This window comes from Poecilia mexicana, unplaced genomic scaffold (assembly GCF_051168715.1).
Source record: "Poecilia mexicana isolate PSO_F unplaced genomic scaffold, ASM5116871v1 scaffold_16, whole genome shotgun sequence".
Classification (NCBI taxonomy): Eukaryota; Metazoa; Chordata; class Actinopteri; order Cyprinodontiformes; family Poeciliidae; genus Poecilia; species Poecilia mexicana.
In genome coordinates this window covers 23,916,293-23,937,397 of record NW_028263385.1, presented here as the reverse complement: position 1 = coordinate 23,937,397, position 21,105 = coordinate 23,916,293, and the positions used below count along the sequence as shown (strand labels likewise).

General features: G+C 41.0%; 2 protein-coding genes and 2 long non-coding RNA genes across 4 annotated transcripts in view; 1 reads left to right on the top strand and 3 right to left on the bottom strand.

The window, feature by feature from the left end:
* LOC106923397 (exostosin-1b) overlaps positions 1-21,105 on the top strand; it is a 52,076-nt gene that overhangs the window by 14,364 nt on the left and 16,607 nt on the right. Inside the window, exon 2 of the mRNA XM_014996397.2 lies at positions 3,864-3,957. Coding sequence (XP_014851883.2) covers positions 3,864-3,957 — 94 coding nt within the window. The remainder of the gene's footprint in view (positions 1-3,863; positions 3,958-21,105) is intronic.
* Positions 7,872-8,613, bottom strand: LOC148155090 (uncharacterized). The gene is made up of 2 exons (XR_015765714.1): positions 8,360-8,613; positions 7,872-8,192 (listed from the first exon to the last, which is right to left on the bottom strand). It is a non-coding gene; the product is annotated as an uncharacterized LOC148155090 (long non-coding RNA).
* Positions 9,392-14,718, bottom strand: LOC148155089 (uncharacterized). Its single transcript, XM_088013924.1, has 5 exons — positions 14,066-14,718; positions 13,107-13,199; positions 10,693-10,829; positions 9,648-9,759; positions 9,392-9,556 (listed from the first exon to the last, which is right to left on the bottom strand). The coding sequence occupies exons 1-5, from the start codon at positions 14,669-14,671 to the stop codon at positions 9,392-9,394; spliced, it is 1,113 nt and encodes a 370-aa protein (XP_087870050.1). The 5' UTR covers positions 14,672-14,718.
* Positions 15,324-16,065, bottom strand: LOC148155088 (uncharacterized). The gene is made up of 2 exons (XR_015765715.1): positions 15,812-16,065; positions 15,324-15,644 (listed from the first exon to the last, which is right to left on the bottom strand). It is a non-coding gene; the product is annotated as an uncharacterized LOC148155088 (long non-coding RNA).

Sequence of the window (21,105 nt, the reverse complement as noted above, 5' to 3'; positions counted from 1 at the left end):
GTATGGGAAGCCGTTTGCTTCTGTTGATGAATGACTAGCCTAATATAAGTTCCTCAGTGCATTAAATGTGAAGATTTGCTCATTTTCTGCCAATAGAACTTTATTCTTTATTTCACGGAGAGCGAGCTACAAGATTGAGACGTGTTCCAGCATTGGACTGTTTAATTATTGACCCAACCTACATTTGCTGTAATTAAAACGCAGCACTAGCTGAATGTACACATCTGTTCTTTTGTAGTTGTAGAAAATTGATTGTCTTGTCTCTCTTTGGAAACTTGGTTGATTTTTATTTCTTTCTTTAGAGATTAGATTGCTTATATGAGCGCTGCATGTTATTTATCACTCCTTTGTAGGTTTTAGCATCTCAGTCTTAAAAACGACACCTCAAATATGGCAGTTAAAGTCTTTACAAGATGTCGAGTACATCATTGACATGCATTATATGCATGCATGGCACTTAAAATATTATGTCCTACCAAATATTGCATCTAAGCAGTTCTTGGGGATTGCTGTGTATCACGCATCAATATTTCAGTGATACGTTTCACAGCTTGAACAGGAGTGTATTGCACACAGCAGTGCTCTTTTAACACAAAACCTTGATGAAATTTATATTTCTACAAACCCAAATCGTTGATTTTATTTGCAGCCAGTGCGTGAAAAAAACTCTGAAAACCTAACGATCATCGCTTTGATTATCTGTTAAACAACCAGAACGCTATAGTTTGCTTTTTTACCCGGTCCCCCTCACCCCCTCATTAAATTGTCACTTACTGCACAAAAGAAGCAGCCATATAAAAGCACTTCAGTTTCCCAGCCAGTCAGCAGCTGCTGGATGGTCAAAGAAAGTCCACAGTGTGGTCACTCTGATTGGACAGTCGGTCTGGGTTTAAACCTCAGTGGGGTTTGAATGTTCACCACACGCCGTCACGCTGAATGAAGCACCGCAGACCGAACAGCAGCAGCTCTGCTGTTGCAAGAGTTCAAGACTTGTACCTCAAAACACTTAAAATATTCAGCAATAATGTATTCTTTCTTCAGATTATAATGCATTCACAATGTGCCACAAAGTAGTTTGTTTATTCTAATTTATAAATTCATGTAATGTAACATGGCACTGTTTCCATTACTGTTCCACCTATAAAAATGATTGTAGCAAAACGAATGTCCTGAAATGAAAGTTGCACAAATGCATAAGCTGATCATAAAGAGTTTGTGATTACAGTGTGATGATTAGCTGGGCGCTGTAAAACTCCTGCACTCGCTAGCGACCATCTGGATGCTGCCGTGCCGAAAATATGGGACGAGGCAGGGTTTGCCTCATACGATGCAGTGTTAATTGCCGACATCCGACATGACTGCGAGACGCATGGTGTACGAAAACATCCTCACTGACATCTGTTATTTTTTATTTTTTTTATGTGTGTGACATAAGAGCAGCAGTGAGTGGGGAAAATAGAGCCGAAGGTACTGGATGTGGCTCCAGTGGAAAATGGGTTCTGAACATATGCCTTTAATATCTCCACTGACATACAGTAGCATACAGTATGAGGGGGACCATACTGTATGAGGGGACAAACTCTTGAGTTTTATCACAAATCTGGGCCAGAAATGGATCTAAATCTGTGTTAGTTTAGTTTGGGTATTGCAGAGATTGTCCAGGTATACTGACCACCAACTGACATGTTTCTACTTTGAGTTGATGATTTTTGTTTTCCTGAACTTTGTGATTAAGGAATTTAACAAATTGTTCACACGACTGAAATAAAAATAAACGTGTTAAACTTACTGCAGAAAACGGGAGAGAGAAACATTAATCCTGCAGGCGGCAGTGAAACAATTATATCATGCATCCATCCCTGTTCAGTTCAGTCCTCATGCTGCTTCTGAGGTTTGCAGCCCTTTTAATGTTTTCAGTTGAGTTGATAAAACCTTTTTTTTTTTCGTTCTCTTCTCTCACATGTCGGACCACACCGAGAGCGGTGCACACGGTCTTCCAGTGCAACATCTCCGCTACACAAACTGCTTTAACTTTACATGTTTTTTTTTTCTCTCCGTTTCCAACAATCTCCCCTGCTGATTCTGTTCTTTTGAAAGTTGGAGCTGTAATCTGGAGCATTTGCAGAAATGTCTCCATACTGTGCGGTGAATCCTGTTTCCCTGGTGGTTCTCTGTGGCAGAGATTCAGTAGTGCTGTCTCTAACAATAGTTGATCGTTTGATTCTTTGGCTCTTAGACCTTTTGTTGAAAAATTATTGGCAAGCTTAATTATGTGTCTCAACAGATGCAGCATGAGAGAAATAAAAACTTTAAAAGTGGGACATCGCAGAGTTCAGCATCAGCTCAGAAACTAAAGATTTGAACTGGGGTTTCACTGATATGGAAATACAGGCTGATAAAATATTAAAATTCCAGTTGTGGCCAATATTTATCTTTTTTGTTATTTTCCTTACCCTTTCAACATTAAGAAAACAACCACACCACTGACATCAGCTAAAAAAACAACCACAGCATCATTGTCGCATAACCCACCTCCTTCCCGTCCAGAAACGTAAACCGCAATAACACTTCAATTTTACACACACGACTCATACAGATTTGTTAAAATCAGCTGATACGATATTAATACCAATATATTAAGCCAATAAATGCTCCTCGAGTTGATGTTAAATTGATGTCTTGCCCACAGCGATCCGCTGCTCTACAAAGCTCAGACCGCTGTGTAGCTGGAAAAACATGAGACACCTTGATGTAGAACCCAGCAATCAATCTGGGTTGGCTAGATTACTGCAAAAATGATCAGAATAAGTAAAAAATAACCTCATGTTTTTTTTTTTTTCCTTCAAGGAGTATTACGATGAATTTATGAAAACGCTAACTTTTTCTTTTTCAATACTCTGAGTGATTTTTAAACTATCCAGCAACGTTATCTGAATCAAAAAATCGTGTTTGCACAATCTATACTTTTTAACAGAAATATCCAGATGTTGACGCCGACTGGAGTGGAGTCACATCAGCTCTGAAGACGTTCTGACAGAAGAAGTGTCCTTAAAATGTTTGACTTGCTGGAAAAATGTCAGAATCACTACACACACCACATTAGCCGTGATAAACATCCAACAGTTTTGCTGTTTAATGTCTACTTTCTCTTCAGTGTTTCAGTGGCATAATTAATGCTGCTTCTTCGTAAACCGATCGAGCCTTAAAACATGAAAGAAGTTGCGACTATCTGAGATGTGCTAGGAGCAAACAGCATGACATTTTCACGGTGCATAAGGGCTTGGAGTTTGCATAAACAAACATCAGGTAAGAGAGGCTCGGAAAAATGGCTCAAGGAGTCTGCAGTGTGTCTCTAGCTGCTTGCTCCTTACTTTTACATTCGTTATGTCTTGCAAATGCGACTGCGGCTTCACTTCGCAGCACACATTTGCATGTGTGACTGTTGGGGGGGGGGGGGAGGCGGCAAAATAAGACCCGGAAAAATTACACTTTCAAATTTTCGGTCCTACTAAATGAACCCCAACCTAAAACCCAACAAGGCAGAACAGAAAAAGAACACCTTTCCTCTCACCTGCATACATACATTATCGAGGGGGGAAGGAATTCCAAGCAGCTTTCCTAATCAGAGCCGGTGTTGACTGAGGGCTGATATTGGAGAAGGAAAAGCATGCAGGTTTTAGACGGGCGGGTGAGAGGGCGACCATGGAGAACAATCGACATCTGAGATTGGATTTTTGCTAAAAGTACGGATGCTTTCTAGGAATTCCGTGCTCAATCAACGTTCTGGAACTCTACCATGTTTTTTTTTTTCTTCTTTTTTTGTCTTGTGAGTCTATAATTGGTCTTTCTCCATTGTTGTGCAGGTATGACTACAGAGAGATGCTGTACAACTCCACCTTCTGTCTGGTTCCTCGGGGTCGAAGGCTGGGCTCCTTTCGTTTCTTAGAGGCTCTGCAGGTGAGTGATACTCAAACACATCTTCCAATGTGAGCATCTCGGACATATTTTCACTTTTTACTTGCTTCTAAAATTGCCACCATTTCAATATAATGGCTTAGAAGTTTTTGTACGTTTTCTAAAATAAAATAAAAAATAAACTGAATAGTAACGGCTCGTCCCAATAAGCATTTCACAAATTAATTGGAAGATGAATTAAAATGAACTCGGATCATTTCCATTCTGATGATTAATATTCTTTTGTTTAGAGACCTCAAACTTCATTTTACTTATGGTCTCTGTTTTGCGTAATTTTTAGTTCAGTTTTTTATTGTTTTTGGTTGTTATGTTTTAGTTGGGATATTTAGAATATGTTCCAGTGTTAAGGGTTCTTTCCAAAATTAAAGTTTACTGATCTTTTAGAGGTTTAACTTCCATTATTATACCATTAGCTGTCTTGAATATAGTCAAAACAACAATGTTATTCTTTATCGCAATAATTACAGGAGCAATTTATCGGCCAGCAAAATTTGCTATTGTGTCAGGCCTATTCCCAGTTAAACAGTTGAAACCGTTAGAATGCATATCAAATAAATATTTGCTCTGCATAGTGGTAGGAATTTTAAGTCAGTTTGCTCTTTTACTCAACGCTAATACAAAATGCAAATATGAGTTGTGTAATTAGTCCGTCAGCAGCAGAGATTTGAGCACCGTTGTCTCAGAAAGATGGATGTCTGGCACTGGAATCACTTCTTAACAGCTGAATTTGTGTATGTTTAATTACCTCCCAAGACACACCAAAGACAAACACTCATAGATGTTCCAGGTTTTGCTGAATGATCATTTTTCTCTTTTTTTGTTTTGGTGGTTTTTTAAAAAAAAAATGTCATTGTGACATGTCTGCGTTCAGAGACAAAGCCAAAAACCAGTGTAGCTTAAGCTGAATAGAAAAGCAGCGAGTCGGCCCCACAGGTCTTCTCCCACACTGTCAGGGTTTTTTTTTTTTTTGTCTTTTTCTTTAGCTGCCTCTGACTGCATGTCCTCGCCCTGTGTCATTATGTCTCTCATGTCGGAGTCTTCTTTTCACTTCTGGCTCTTCACCCACCCACCTACTCTTTCTCTGACTCTTTATTAATAAGTTTCTTCAACTTGTGGAAAACAAAATATTCTCCAGAGTAATACAACAATAAAAATATAAGATGAGACAAGAAACTCTGCTGATTTTTGTTTTTTCTTTTATGAGGGAGCGTTCCCAGACCATCAATATCACGTCGCTCTACACTTCAGCTGTGTGTTTGCGTTCTTCCAAATATTAAAGCATCCCTGTCACCCTCAAAAGTATTGAAGGATATTACACCAGCTTCTCTAACCCCCCCCCCCCAAAAGACTTCTTTTCACCTGCAGCCGTATGCTCATACAGCTGCCCTTGTTAGTAGAGCTAATGTCACATCTTGAGAAAAATGGTATCTCTGATGCAAAACTTCCACTCCCCAAATATTCGTCTTAAATTGTATTCTCACAATATGACTAATAGGGTTCAGATGATCAGAAAATGTGTTTTATAGGGCATTATGATGTTTAATGTATGTCGTTCTGAGGCTGATGTCAACTTAACAAAGACCATCTTGGTGTGTAAAATGAACATTTTAACCTTTCAGAATTAAAGCCTCTCAATTACTTTCACTTATGTAATTATTTAGGATGGGAGAAAAAAAAATGTTTTATACTGGCAGCTTTTTCATTGTGGTTCCAAAATCAGATTGGTGTGAGTCATATCGTTCCTAGAGATTCTTGATTTTACACCACGAGCACAGTACAAGCTAATGTGGAAATCCACTTAATAGGCAGTTTCACTTCAGTGAGTTTAATCTTATTTCCCATTCTCTGCATTTTCACTGTGGGAGAAGAACAGGGGTTCTTCTGTTATCAAGTAGAAACAGAAAGCAAGCTGCTAAAGTTCTCTTCAAAGAGTATTTCTCTGCAAACGTAGCTTCATTAGGCTCTTTAATTCCTCTGAAACCCTATTCACAGAATGTAGGGATAATCCATATTTCTGTTAAAAGAAAAAAAAATGAAACTATCATCACTGTTTGAAAGAAAACTACAGGTGTTTCCATTATCAAAACTAGTGATTAATTTTTTTTTGCGTATGGCAGAAAAGCCTCTTAATGGTAAAGGAATAAATTTGTCAAGCTTATTTCTATACCACCTATTCATAACAAACATCTGTCAAGGCCCTTTACAAGGTAAATGAATTCAAATCAGGTAAATTTATTCCAGTACAATCCAACACAACCATACACTCCACAACAACTAACTTGTACCACAGCAAATCAAAATTAATTTGATAATTTAATAATAACCGATTAAACATTACAGTACTGATAAAAAAAGTATTTACTCCCTTAGATGTTTTACCCTTAATAAAAACTAAAAGGCCATCCCTCAGACAGAAAGATTTCCTTTTAATTCATCCCCTAAATATTATTTTATGAAAAAAATGAAAACATACTTGCATACATAATGTCAAAGTGAAAGGTGATTTCTGCCCCTTTCAAGTCAATATTTAGAAGAAGATTTACCTTTAACTTTTGCAATTCTACAAAAATTTTCTTGCAAAACTCAAAAGGACCATTCACAGCTGATTTTTGTAATTTTGTAGAAATCACTTTTAAACTCAATAAGCGATGAATTGCTTAAGATGGCTACGGTGGCCGACAGGTGCAAATGCGCATCAACAGAGAAAACAGGTGGCCGACAGGTGCAAATGCGCAGCAACAGAGAAAACATGCAAACAAAAAAAAAGACGCGCAAAAATGAAATGCAGCAAACAAAAAAGAGACGCAAACAAAAAAGAATACAACCACAAATGAAATGCAGCAAAACAAAAGAAAAGATGCAAACAAAAAGTGCTGAAAACGGAAGTGCTCCAGACCACTAGAGGGAGTCGAACAAAAACCAGCTGTGTCCAAATTTAGGGTCTGCATCCTTTAAAACCGGTGTTTAGAAAAGCAGCAATGGCGGCAAAATTATTTTTGCTGTGTTACACTTAAAATTACACAAAATGAGTTTTTACAATGTTTTTAGGCGAGAATGTAGATGTATAGATCTCAAATATCTGCTCGGTTCATCAATAAATCACTTAATTACAATATTGCTCCGACGTTTTCGGAGATGTCTGCTCCCGCTGCATTAACAGCCAGCTCCCCTCGCCAGTTGTTAGCTGGCCGGGCGCTCCAGGTTCGGCACACCGAGAGAGAACCCATGTCTCCCGGCAAATAATTTTAAAAACTCCCGATAGTTTTCCCCTATGAGTGGAGGTGAAACACAGATATTAAGCCAGGTAATAGCTGTAATTTTTTTTGATTCACTAAAGTATTTAATTTACTCCTCAGCAAATGGATTTGACTGATTAAAGCTAAGCCTTGCATTTCATTTGTTTACATCTCGTTTTTTGTTTGCTGCATTTCATTTGTGGTTGTATTCTTTTTTGTTTGCGTCTCTTTTTTGTTTGCTGCATTTCATTTGTGCACGTCTTTTTTTTGTTTGCATGTTTTCTCTGTTGCTGCGCATTTGCACCTGTCGTCCAACGTAGATAGCAGATGGTTGTCATCACGGTTTTTTCTGATAAATGGGTATAACCTGATAACAATTACACAGTGAAACTGCAAATTTCTACCTGTAAAACCCAGATAGAAATGGAAATAATCCTTCAGTCCGTTTGATAAAATACAAACTTGATTTTAACATTTATTGAGAGAGCTGCTGGCTGTAAATTCAGCTCAAATTGGATTTCAAATGGTTCCTGCATGTAACCCGAGTTACATTTTAAGATTATTAAAAAAAACCCAAATCAACGTCACTGTAAGTGACGAACTAGGTTCCAGGTTCGTCTACTGGAGGTAGTGGCAAATTGCAAGACACATACAACTAGAGAGTGCACAATCAATGAAGTGTATTTATATTTACAATATATACAAATTGTTTCACAACTTTGAAGTCCAGTTCCTTAAACCAAGGAAGTCTCTTTCGGTGATGAAAGGGAAAAAACAAAAAATGTCATTTAGTTCCAGCTGTGAATGGTTGGTTGAATTTCCAACCAGTTTGGAGACGGTTCCTCAGATTTTGGGTGGATTTCTGGATCCGCTATGGTTAGCTCGCCAGTCCGGTCAGTGTACATAAACCAGACAATTCTTAATGTGTCCTAGATCCTCCAGTTTACTCCGAGCGGGGGTGGGATCTGGAACACACCTGGCCTGCGCAAACAGGCCCGACACTCAATGTACATGTACATGCATTTCTTAATAATCAAATCTGTGCTTACATAATTGCATGCAATTCCAATCCAATGTGTTTTTACGTAGGTGCGTAATCACAGGCTGGGAGGCTAGCGCTAGCATTCTAGCTCTCGAGCAACACTTACCAGTTCCTCATTGACAGACAGAGATCGTTTCAGCGTACAGATGAGTGACCATATGTCTGTAATTTAACAGAGGTATACGATTGATGTATGATCGACATTCAAAAGCAAAACCGCTTTGGGAACAGAAACCCAAGCCTACCTGCACGTCAAAGTCCCACAGCGTCTGCTACCCAAGGTGCGATTTAGCAGCAATATAAGCAGTGGCTGTCAATTTAGGACTGACGTGCAGCTGTCACATGACATTAAACCCTCGCGAGAACAACCCTGCTCTCGCCCGGTTAATGTCGAAAAAATAAAAATAAAACAAAGGAGGATTTTTAAATTAGATCTTTAAATAAAACAAAATAAAATTAGATTTAACAAAATAGAAAATAAAATAACTAAACTACATCTAATATAGAAAAATTATCCTGGTTACATCCTCCCCTCTTTAATTCCTGCACGTCCCGTTGCACGGTTACTTGAATTAATTTTTCTGAATATTTACATTAGAAACTTGACTGAGAGCCTCAGTGTACACATTTGCCAAACTATGCAATAGAGTCTGAACTACTGAAATGAGTGGCTTACCCAACACAGGATATGTTAGACGACTAGGAGGTTGACGCTGTCTATCTGATCGCCTGGGCAATATTTCAGCCTCAACTGAGTTATAGGGTGAGCTGACATTTGCAGGACCTGTGGATGACTCAGACTGAACGACCAGATGACCCTCAGCGTCAGGTTCTTGAACTTCAGGTAAGTGTTCGTCAGGTACTTCTCCCTCCATGTGTACTTTCACAGGCTCAGCTACATGTGGTTCAGAAAGTTCCTCTGTCTCAATCTGTTCCACAGGTAGCTTGTCTTCATGGTGAGACAGTGATGAATCAGTTGTTAAACAGGATTCTTCATTTTCAGATGGACTAGCAGTCTCAAGGTCTGTGCTCTGAATTAGAGGTACAGGATGCTCTGGTGCTTCAGCATCACTTTGAGCCAAAGGTGAAATAGGCTGCAAAGTAATGGATTCCGGTGATGACTTGAATTTTCTCACCTTCACACTGAATCTGGTTGGGAATGGGATGGAAACTTCTGGCACATATGGCTCAGCATCCTCATCCTCCTGCATCGCATCAGGAACATCTGGATGGCAACCATCCTGGCTGCGAGTCTTTCGTTGTGAGGCAGGCATGGAGATGGAAGGGTCTTCTGTGGAGCAAACTGGCAGGAAACCACAAGGAAGCAACAGGTCTCTATGTAAAGTACGAGTTGGTCCCTCTTTGTGTTCAGGTTGTACAGTGTAAACTGGTACATTTTCAGCTCTGTCAACAACTTCGTACACCCCTGGTTCCCATCTATCTGCCAGCTTGTGCTTACCCCTCAGACGGATGTTGCGAACCAGTACTCGATCTCCTATCTCCAAACTGCATGGTGTAATTTTCTGATCAAAACGGGTCTTGTTCTTTGCAGCTGATTTGAGGGCATTCTCAGAAGCTAGTTTGTAGCTTTCTTTCAGGCTGGATTGCAGATTCTTAACATACTCTGAATGAGAGATGGATGATTGCTCTCTGACGGGTAAACCAAAAGCCAAATCCACAGGAAGACGAGGACAACGACCAAACATGAGTTCATAAGGTGTGAACCCTGTTACCTCATTTCTTGTACAGTTATATGCATGTACTAAAGGTTTGACATACTCTCGCCATTTTGACTTTTGTTTCATTTCCAGGGTTCCAAGCATATTGAGCAGAGTGCGGTTGAAGCGCTCGACTGGATTCCCTCGTGGGTGGTACGGGGTAGTTCGGCTTTTCTTCATGCCTACAACTTCACAGAGCTCTTTAATGAGCTTGGACTCGAAATCTGTACCCTGGTCTGAATGTATACGCTCTGGAATTCCATAATAAACCATAAATTCATTCCAGAGGTACTTTGCAACCGTCTTTGCCTTCTGGTTGGGGGTAGGAATGGCAACTGCAAATTTGGTAAAATGATCAGTGAGAACAAGAATGTCCTTAGTATTACTGCTGTCAGGTTCAATGGTTAAAAAGTCCATACATAGCAGTTCAAGTGGTCGGCTTGTCTGAATATTTATTAATGGAGCTGCTCTTTCCATTTGAGCTTTACGCCTTACGCAACGACCACAGGTTTTGACAAAAGTCTCCACCTCTAGTGTCATTTTGGGCCAAAAGAAGCGTTGGCGCACCAGATCAATTGTTCTTTCGATGCCCATATGCCCCATATCATGGTGCAAGCTCTTTAAAACAGCTGGTCGTAACTTGGGCGGTAGGATTAGCTGGTAGATAAGTTTATCTCCATCATGTCTTCTCCGATACAAGATTCCATCCACCAACTCTAACCTGTTCCACTCTCTCAGGAGCAAAGGAAGGTCAGGTAGCTCCTCTCGAACCGATGGAAGGACCTTCTCACCAGTCTCCAGCTGATGAATGACCTCACGAATAGCAGGGTCAGCTTGTTGCTCTTCTTGGAGATCGACCTGAGATAGAGAGGGGATTAGAGGCAAGCCATGCAACTCTTCATTGCTGAACCCATCAGGGATGGAGTTAACAGAGACAGATAGAGACTCAACCAGTGCGACAGATCGACTTAGTTCAGTTTGGTTCTGGGTTCGGATTATACAACTCTGACAGATGGCATCCACAATTTCAGGGGAAATGTCATGTGTTGCTTTACCATTACCCAACTGACTGGTCAGATGTTGAATGAGCTCCCTCTCTCTGCAGTGCTGATCACTAGAAGTATCTTCATGTGAGCGTCGGGACAGAGCATCAGCATCAAAATTCTGTTTTCCAGCACGGTACTGCAGTTTGAATGAGTAGGTGGACAGTGCTGCTAACCACCGGTGACCTGTAGCATCCAGCTTGGCTGAAGAAAGAACATAAGTGAGAGGGTTGCTATCTGTGACAACTGTAAAGTTAGTCCCATAGAGGTAATCATGAAACTTCTCAGTAACACTCCACTTCAGGGCCAAAAACTCCAGTTTATGAGCAGGATATTTTGACTCACTGACAGACAGGCCTCGACTAGCATAAGCAATAACACGCAGCTTGCCCTCCTGCTCTTGGTACAATACTGCTCCCAACCCATTTGTACTGGCATCAGTATGTAAAATGTATGGCAGCTGTGGATTTGCAAACCCAAGAACAGGTGCTGTAGTCAATTTGGAAATGACTGTTTCAAAGGCAATCTGCTGATGGCTAGTCCATTTATCTCCAAAGGATTGCTTTGGATCCGAGTACTTTCCTTCTGGTTTCTTCAGTTTTGCAGGGCTGCGGGCAGGAGGATAACCACGGGTTAACTCATTAAGTGGTTTGACAATAGCAGCATAGTCTTTAATAAATCTTCGGTAATATCCAGCAAAACCCAGAAAAGATCGCAACTCTTTAAGGTTGCGGGGGACTGGCCAGGATTTTAAAGAATCAATCTTTTCTGGATCAGTTTCAACTCCTTTTTCAGAGACAATGTGTCCCAAATAACGTACAGAAGACTGAAAGAACTTACATTTCTCTGGAGAGAGCTTTAGTCCAAACTGCTTCAACCGGGAGAGCACACGCAGCAGCCGTTCCTCATGTTCTTCCAGAGTGGCAGAAAAGATGATGATGTCATCGAGGAAGACAAGGACTTCTTTAAGATGCAGATCTCCCATGCATCTCTCCATTAGCCGCTGAAACGTGCTAGGTGCATTTGTAATTCCTTGCGGCATCCTGTTCCACTCCCAAAATCCAAGGGGAGTTACAAAAGCGGTTTTAGCCTTATCTTCTTCTGCCATCTCTATTTGATAATAGCCAGATTTTAAATCCAACACAGTAAACCATTTGGACCCTGTCAAAGCACAAAAAGATTCTTCCAAATTAGGAAGGGCATATGCATCTTTGATAGTTTGAAGATTCAGTTTCCTGTAATCTATGCATAGCCGGACGGAACCATTACGTTTCCGAACAACAACTATTGGAGAGGAAAATGGTGATTTAGACTCTCTTATGATGCCAGCTTCGAGCAGGTCTTTAAGATGTTCACGGACTGCCTCCAGATCTTGGGGATGGATTGGCCTTGCTCTGTGCTTAAAAGACGTTTCATCACTAAGTTTAATGGTATGTTTAACTGCATCTGTACAACCAAAATCCATATCATGATGAGAGAATACTTCAGGCATGCTGTTCATTTTGTTGATAATATGCTCCTTCCACTCAGGTGGAATGGGAGAGTCTCCAAAGTTAAACTCCAAAGTGGTTTGTTGTGAGGTTTGAGATGCGATTTGTTGTGACAAAACAGTAGGTGCTGACCCAATGTCTGCAAGAATGGTTAATGGTGATATGAACACCTCCTGCTCTGATTCATTCTTCATGATCACTGGGACTTTATATGGTGGATGCTGTGGCAGTGTAATTAGACAACTCTGAACACATAAACCCCCTGGTAAAGGTGAGCTAGGGTGTTCAACAATGGCCCACTTATCGGCAGATGGAGAGGTGTTTTTAACAGAACCCTCCAAGACAATAGTTTGTCCAGGTGAAATAAGGACTGGAGTGGTGCTTAACAGCCTGACAGTCCCTGCATTTCCTGATTGATTTTGTTGGTGCCTTAACTGTAGCAGTTTCAGGACCGCTCGATATCCTTGGGCCATGGGTTGAAATTGTACATGGTTACTGCTAAGATGTTGTTCATACAGTGGCTCCAGTGTGTTCATGCCAATAAGTACATTAGATGGCCTGTCAGGACTAGTATCTGGGACCACAAGAGCAAGAGTTGGTACCTCTGTGTTTACTCCTATGAAGTCTTCAGGGAATGTGATGACCAGCTCCACATACCCCAGATACGGAACAGACTGTCCAGCAGCACCTTCAACCTGTAACAAATTATCCAGAGGCAGTACAGGTTGGTTGCTTAGCTTATCATTATAGAAAGAAACTGGGATCGTTGTCACCTGTGAACCAGTGTCTAAAAGGCAGTTACACACATGACCAGAAATGTCAACAACAGCAGCACACTTTGATCCAATCAAACCTTTGGGTAGCTGAGTGGGTACTTTATTAGCTTGGGCTTGCAGTTTTGTACATTTAACAGTCTTTTCTTTAATAAGGGGACTGGTTTGGCTGGGACTGGTTCCGGTTTGTCCCGCAACAGGAACCATGCCTAGTTTAACTTCTTCTGAAAGACGTTCTGCTGTCGCTGAGCAAACTGCTTCCTTTTTCTGGCAACAAGAGCAGGGTTTGGTTCATTATTACATTGTGGCTTAATATGACCATTTTCACCACACCTGAAACAATAACCAGGTTTAACATGGACTGGTGGGGACTGTTTGGATGTCACTGTATTGCCCCCTTTTTCACCCTGCTTACTGTATGTTACCTTAGGTTGTGATGTAGTCCTGGGCTGGGTGGTGGTGGATGTTAGCTTAGCCAGCTGCCGCTGTACATCTGCCAGTTGTTCTGCCAACTGCTGAGTCAATTTGGTTAAAGCAGCAACTGCTCCACCATCACCTGTGTCAACAGAAGCCAATTGTGCATGATTGACTACTTTTTGTTTGTTGGACCCCAAATATTGTCTCATCCGGGAAGTTTTAGCTGCCTCCCTGTCCTCTTCAGTACGTAGAAGTAGTAGTAGTTCAGAGAAACTAGGTGGGACCAATTTCTTTTGTTTTAATTGGAGTTCAGCAATCAAAGTATTGTCCCAACAACCCCTACAGAACTGGCTTATGAGATGCCGGTTTACATCCTTGGCTAACACACCACCTCGTTTCAGGGCTAAGTTTAATGCTACCTGCAGCCGCTGGAGGTATGAAGATGGCTTCTCCCCTGCATCTTGGAAAGTGTCCATGAATTTTGCAAAGAGTTCTTCTCCATCTTGCACTGTGCCATAAGCCGAATCCAATATGTTCAGATATACAGTAGGTGGAGTATCTGAACTTAGATGCTTCAGCATATCAGCGGCTGGGGGAAGTAAACTCTCCACGATCCTCCTTGATCGTTGCAGCTCAGAAACTGATGGGTCTTTTAGTAGCAGATCCACTCCTGAATGCCAGGTCTCGTAGTCTGCTTCATGTGCTGGTCTAGGCAGCCGTCCAGAAAACACTCGGAGCCTTTGTAGATGGTAAGCACTTTCCTCAGTTTTCATAATGTGTTCCACCACGTAGCGCTGGACTTCGGGTGGTTGGATGTCATCATCATGAAGAGAAGGTCTCTGTCGTGAGGTAGGTTGCTGCTCAAGTCTCTGTCTGGAAACTGTAGGATCAGTGGCGGTTGACAACGTTGGCTCTTCCTTCATTGTTGGATCTGCAGCTGCTGCCATAACCTCAGACTTCTCATCAGGATCCTCCATCTTAGCAGCTGAGTGAAGTTCAGCAACTGATTGTCCAATCTGAGTCATCGTGGATTTTAACACCTCTGCAAAATCCATGCCAGAGAGCTTTGCAAGTTTCTGTAACTCAAGTAAATAAGAATGAGTTTTACTCTGTGAAACATGTTCTGCATATACAACAGCTAATTCAGAGATGAAAAATGTGTCTGACTTTTCAGAGGATTTGAATGAATATGGTAAAATGGAACGCAATTCAGCTACTGCTATACCACTGCCAAATTCAACCACAAGCTGGCCCTCAAACTCAGAATCAGCTTCAGAAATGATTTCAGTCTTTGTTATCTTACCATATTGTTTCAAAAAGTCAAATACTTCCTCTTTACTATCTTCATCTGAAATGCCTTCAACCAAAACACAATTGGGAATTTTTACGTCAAGTTTTTGAAATTCATCCATATTGTTGATGACGGGAAAAAAAAAAGAGAGAAAAATAAATAAATTTGTGTTTTACAAAATGCCAACAACCTCCTGGCTAGCTCGCCAAGCTATGTAACCCGAGTTACATTTTAAGATTATTAAAAAAAACCCAAATCAACGTCACTGTAAGTGACGAACTAGGTTCCAGGTTCGTCTACTGGAGGTAGTGGCAAATTGCAAGACACATACAACTAGAGAGTGCACAATCAATGAAGTGTATTTATATTTACAATATATACAAATTGTTTCACAACTTTGAAGTCCAGTTCCTTAAACCAAGGAAGTCTCTTTCGGTGATGAAAGGGAAAAAACAAAAAATGTCATTTAGTTCCAGCTGTGAATGGTTGGTTGAATTTCCAACCAGTTTGGAGACGGTTCCTCAGATTTTGGGTGGATTTCTGGATCCGCTATGGTTAGCTCGCCAGTCCGGTCAGTGTACATAAACCAGACAATTCTTAATGTGTCCTAGATCCTCCAGTTTACTCCGAGCGGGGGTGGGATCTGGAACACACCTGGCCTGCGCAAACAGGCCCGACACTCAATGTACATGTACATGCATTTCTTAATAATCAAATCTGTGCTTACATAATTGCATGCAATTCCAATCCAATGTGTTTTTACGTAGGTGCGTAATCACAGGCTGGGAGGCTAGCGCTAGCATTCTAGCTCTCGAGCAACACTTACCAGTTCCTCATTGACAGACAGAGATCGTTTCAGCGTACAGATGAGTGACCATATGTCTGTAATTTAACAGAGGTATACGATTGATGTATGATCGACATTCAAAAGCAAAACCGCTTTGGGAACAGAAACCCAAGCCTACCTGCACGTCAAAGTCCCACAGCGTCTGCTACCCAAGGTGCGATTTAGCAGCAATATAAGCAGTGGCTGTCAATTTAGGACTGACGTGCAGCTGTCACATGACATTAAACCCTCGCGAGAACAACCCTGCTCTCGCCCGGTTAATGTCGAAAAAATAAAAATAAAACAAAGGAGGATTTTTAAATTAGATCTTTAAATAAAACAAAATAAAATTAGATTTAACAAAATAGAAAATAAAATAACTAAACTACATCTAATATAGAAAAATTATCCTGGTTACATGCAGTTTAATGCTTCCATTGCAGGATGCAGAGTGCCTTTTTTAACACCGGGTTTATAGATTATGTATATCACACTCAAAGCAGAATTTTTTTCCCCTTCATACACCTTGAGCAGGCTGTGCTACTATGAATATACTTCTGCATATGAGGCAATATGTGTGTGTGTGTGTGTGTGTATATATATATATATATATATATATATATATATATATATATATATATATATATATATATATATATATATATATATGTGTGTAGCGGCTAAAATCCTATATTTTAGGCTACTGGTGGTTGTTGTTGAAAGGCGTTGGTTTTACGTGCGCTCAATTAAGATTCAGCATGCCGATCTTCCGTTTGATATAAAGTTAAGTCATTTATTTCCAGTACAATGTCCATTGTCTTACTGTTTTCCTTAAGATCCACATAAATTCGACATACATCCAAAAACCAAGCACAGTAGAAAACTGTTTGCCTCTACCTATTAACAACACCTGAACAGAATCATGATTGACCTTAAATAACCCATCCCCCATCAGACACTCAGAACTCAAAATAAAATACGCCCCCTGGTGGCGATAAACACCAGAAAGGATAAATGGCTCCTACACGCCAGCCCCTAATTGCGTGTGGCAATTATCAGACTTAAATTAAAAGGAGCCACAAATAAAGACATATCTCTATGCAAATATACATAAGATGTAAATCAGGTTTACTCATTCATTATCCTATCAGTTTTCAGTTTGTAGCTTCACATAATAGACAGATTTTCGTTACAGGTCTTTCAATTATGTTTGTTTTCGTTTGAAGATGAACCACTCGTACCAGACCTTTTTTATCTGGAAAGGTTTTAACAACTTTCCCTAATATCCATGACCCTCGAGGTGTTGTAGAGTCCATAACCACCACCACATCTCCAGGGATGAAACTTCTCCTTTTCTTTGTCCACTTTTGTCTTTCTTGTAACAACGGTAGATATTCTCGAATCCAACGCTTCCAAAAGAGATCTGAAATGTATTGGTTTTGTTTCCACTTTCTTTTAGCATAAAGATCCGTTTTGTCAAAGAGTCCTGGCGGGAGAGCTGGTTTTCCCTTCATAAGTAGCAAGTGGTTGGGTGTTAAAGCCTCAAGGTCGTTGGGGTCCTCCGATAACTTTGTGATGGGACGATCATTAAGTATTGCCTCTGCTTCACAAAGTACAGTGTGAAATCCTTCGTCGTCCAATATTTGTTGACGGAGCACTGAGTGCAGAACCTTTCTGATCATTCGGATGAGGCGCTCCCATACCCCGCCACAATGTGATCCAGATGGTGGGTTAAAACTCCATTTAATCCCCTTTTGTGCCATGGCTTTCTCAATTCTCCCATTATTTAGAGAGGCTAGTGCTTCTCGTAGCTCTCTTTCTGCTCCTATGAAATTGGTGCCGTTATCTGATCTCATGTGTGAAACTTGCCCTCTTCGAGAGATGAATCGCCGCAGTGCATTGATACATGAGTCGGTATTTAAAGAGTAAGCCACTTCAAGGTGCACGGCCCTGCTCGTCATGCATGTGAACAGTACTCCATAGCGTTTTACAACACTGCGTCCTCTTTTCACATCAATAGGCCCAAAATAATCTACACCAACATTTGTGAATGGTGGTAGATCAGGGACCACTCTTTCCTCTGGCAAGTCTGCCATTTGTTGTTGACCGGTTTGTCCTCCATACATCCTGCAGAAAGAACATGTTGCTATGACCCTTTTCACAGCTGAAACTCCATTTGTTATCCAAAATTTTCTTCTTATGACTGAGAGGACATGATTTCTTCCTCCATGACCAAGCTGCAAGTGAAAATGTCGGAGGATAAGATAGGAGATGTGCTGGTCCTTTGCTAGAATGAGAGGATGTTTAATGTTCTCAGGGATGGCTGCTTTACTCAGCCGACCTCCAACACGCAGAAGCCCATCTTGCAGTACAGGGTCCAGTTTATAAATTGGGCTGCTTCTGGGTATTTCTGAGTTGCGAGATGTTAATGCAGCAAACTCATCAGGGAATCTCTCCCTTTGGCAAAAGGAAATTATGGCTGTCTCAGCTTGTGTGAGATCTTCTAGAGACACACTTTGATTTCCCAGCGAGTTTTTGAGAGCTTGCATTTCCTTTGTCAACTCCAATGTTGATGTTTCAGTCGTGACTGAATTGGTCAGCTGTAAACCCTTTCTTCTCTTACTTAGTTTCAGCAGAACTCCCTTTAGCTTGAGGAACCAAGCAACTGCAAGCTTCAATTTTTGCCAGTCGGAGAAGAATGATATTAGTTGAGAAGTTGCATTTGAATTAATGACTGTAGCGTTGATCAAGGGAGTTTTCTTTAGTTCTGGGTCATCAGTAGTCATACTGAAATTCATTGGAGACTTGGGCCATTTATCTTCAGGTTCCCACAAAAATGTAGGACTTTCTATCCATTTTTGGTTCAAAAGGCTGTCAACTTTAAATCCACGGGAAGCATCATCAGCAGGGTTTAAAGATGAAGGCACGTGTCTCCACTGCTCAATGTCTGTGTTGTCTCTGATGATTGTTACTCTGTTAGCAACGAAGGTTTGAAACCTTTTGTCTTCATTTTTGATATATTTTAGAACTGATGTGCTGTCAGTCCAGAAGCAAGCCTTCTCCAATGGCAGCTGAAGCTCTGACTGAAGCATGTTATTCAGTCTAACAGCCATAACAGCAGCTGTGAGCTCTAAACGAGGAATAGTCACAGGTTTGAGTGGAGCTACTCTGGCTTTGCCAAACAAGAATGATACATGAACTCTCTTGTTGCTGTTCTGCATTCTGACATATGTAGCTGTACCATACCCACTCTCACTAGCATCAGAGAAGTGGTGTAACTGGGCATTAATAACTTCTCCAAAACCTTCAGGTTTGATACATCTGCTGACTTGGAAGTCAGCCAATTTTTCCAAGTCAGTCAGCCACCGGTTCCACTGATTTTGGAAGATTAGAGGTATAGGATCATCCCAGCCCCACTTCATCCTGCATAACTCTTGTAACAGCAGTTTGGCAGGAAGAATGAGAGGTGCTAGGAATCCTAGCGGATCATAAATGGAGCTGATGGTGGACAACATACCTCTTTTAGTGGAAGGCTTTTCTTTGACCTTCAGCTTGAACTTAAAACTGTCTGTTTCTGTGCACCATTGTAAACCTAGTGCTCTGTCTAGCGGTAGCTCATCACTGTCTAGATTCAACTCACAAAGAGTCTGGGACCTGAGCTCTCCTGGGATACATTGGAGCACTTCTCGGCTGTTGCTAATCCATTGGGTTAGCGTAAACCCTCCTCTGCTGCAAATAGCTATTAGATCTTCGGCCATGGTAACTGCACTTTCCTCTGATGGCAGACTTTTTAAGAGGTCATCCATGTAAAAGTTTTTGTTGACTGTTAGTACAACATCTGCTGAGAAGTTGGACTGATTATCCTCAGCAGTCTTTCTGAGAGCATAGCAAGCACAGCTCGGTGAGGAGACTGCACCAAATAAGTGGACAGTCATACGGTATTCCTCAAGGTCTTGTTCTAGACTACCTTGAGGCCACCACATGAAACGTAGAAAGTCCACATGCTCCTCAGCCACCTTAACCTGGTGGAACATGGATTTTATGTCTGCCATTAATGCCACATGTTCCTGCCGAAACCTCACTAGAACCCCCACTAATGAGCTAGTTAGATTAGGGCCCTGTAAAAGCTGACTGTTAAGAGAGACCCCTTTATACTCTGCTCCACAATCAAACACTACACGCAGCTTATGTTTTTGTGGATGGTATACACCATGATGGGGTATATACCACACCTTGCCTTTTGCTGTTGTCAGCTGATGCTGTGGAACCCTTTCTGCATGTCCACTATCAATGGCATTAGTCATGAAGTTTGTGTACTCTTTATGGAAACCTTTGTTCTTAAATTTTCTTTTCAACCCATGTATGCGCCGCAGGGCAACAGAAATGTTGTTTGGCATAAAGAGTTCTTCCCTTTTGAAAGGCAGTTTCAGTTTGTAATGTCCATTCTCCACTTGTGCAGAGCGATCCATTATGTCTAGGAACTTTTGTTCCTCTCTTGACATTTCCTCTTGTTCTGTAAAGGACTTTTCAATAAAGTCATAGTTGTATTGACTGATCAGAAGCTCTTCAATTTTATCAATTGTAGTTCTGTTGACATGAACTGAAGGGTAGCCATTTTCAAGATCATTGTAATCTTCTGCTGAAGCATTTACAACCCATCCTAGGAGACTTCTGATTGCATAGGGCCCTTCACCATGACTATTAACCACCTCCCAAGGTTCCATTAGTTTAGATGCATTGGTTCCCACCAGTAGATCTACACCAGCATGTATGCGAGGAAAGTTGATGTCCTTTAAGTACGACCATTTAGACAGTTCCTCCTCACTGATGATGTTGTCGGTGGAGACTGGCATTTCCTTTTGTGTAAACACAATGGGAAGCTGATAGAAATGGCTTCCATTTATTTCTGAAATCTCCAGCCCTTTAATGATTGAAGTTGTCATTGTTTTACTCTGACCCATTGTCCGGAGATGAATCTGAGTCTTTCGACCTTGAATGTTGAGTTCATTAAGAAGTCTTTCAGAGCAGAATGTATCGGTGCTCCCAGGGTCCAGAAAAGCGTATGTTTTAATGATTTTAGTTCCCTTTGAACTTTTCACTTTCACAGGCAGGATAGGAAGAATCCCTCTATGGTGGCCAGCCCCAGTATGACCACAAGTTGAGGAGGTTTTACAGCCCTTTGCTGCCTGATCCAACTCCTTCTGATGGAGTCTTTCCTTCTGTCCAATGTGCAAAAAGCTGGGATGCTTTTGGTTACAGTGTTTGCACGTTATGCGTTTAACACAGTTCTTGCT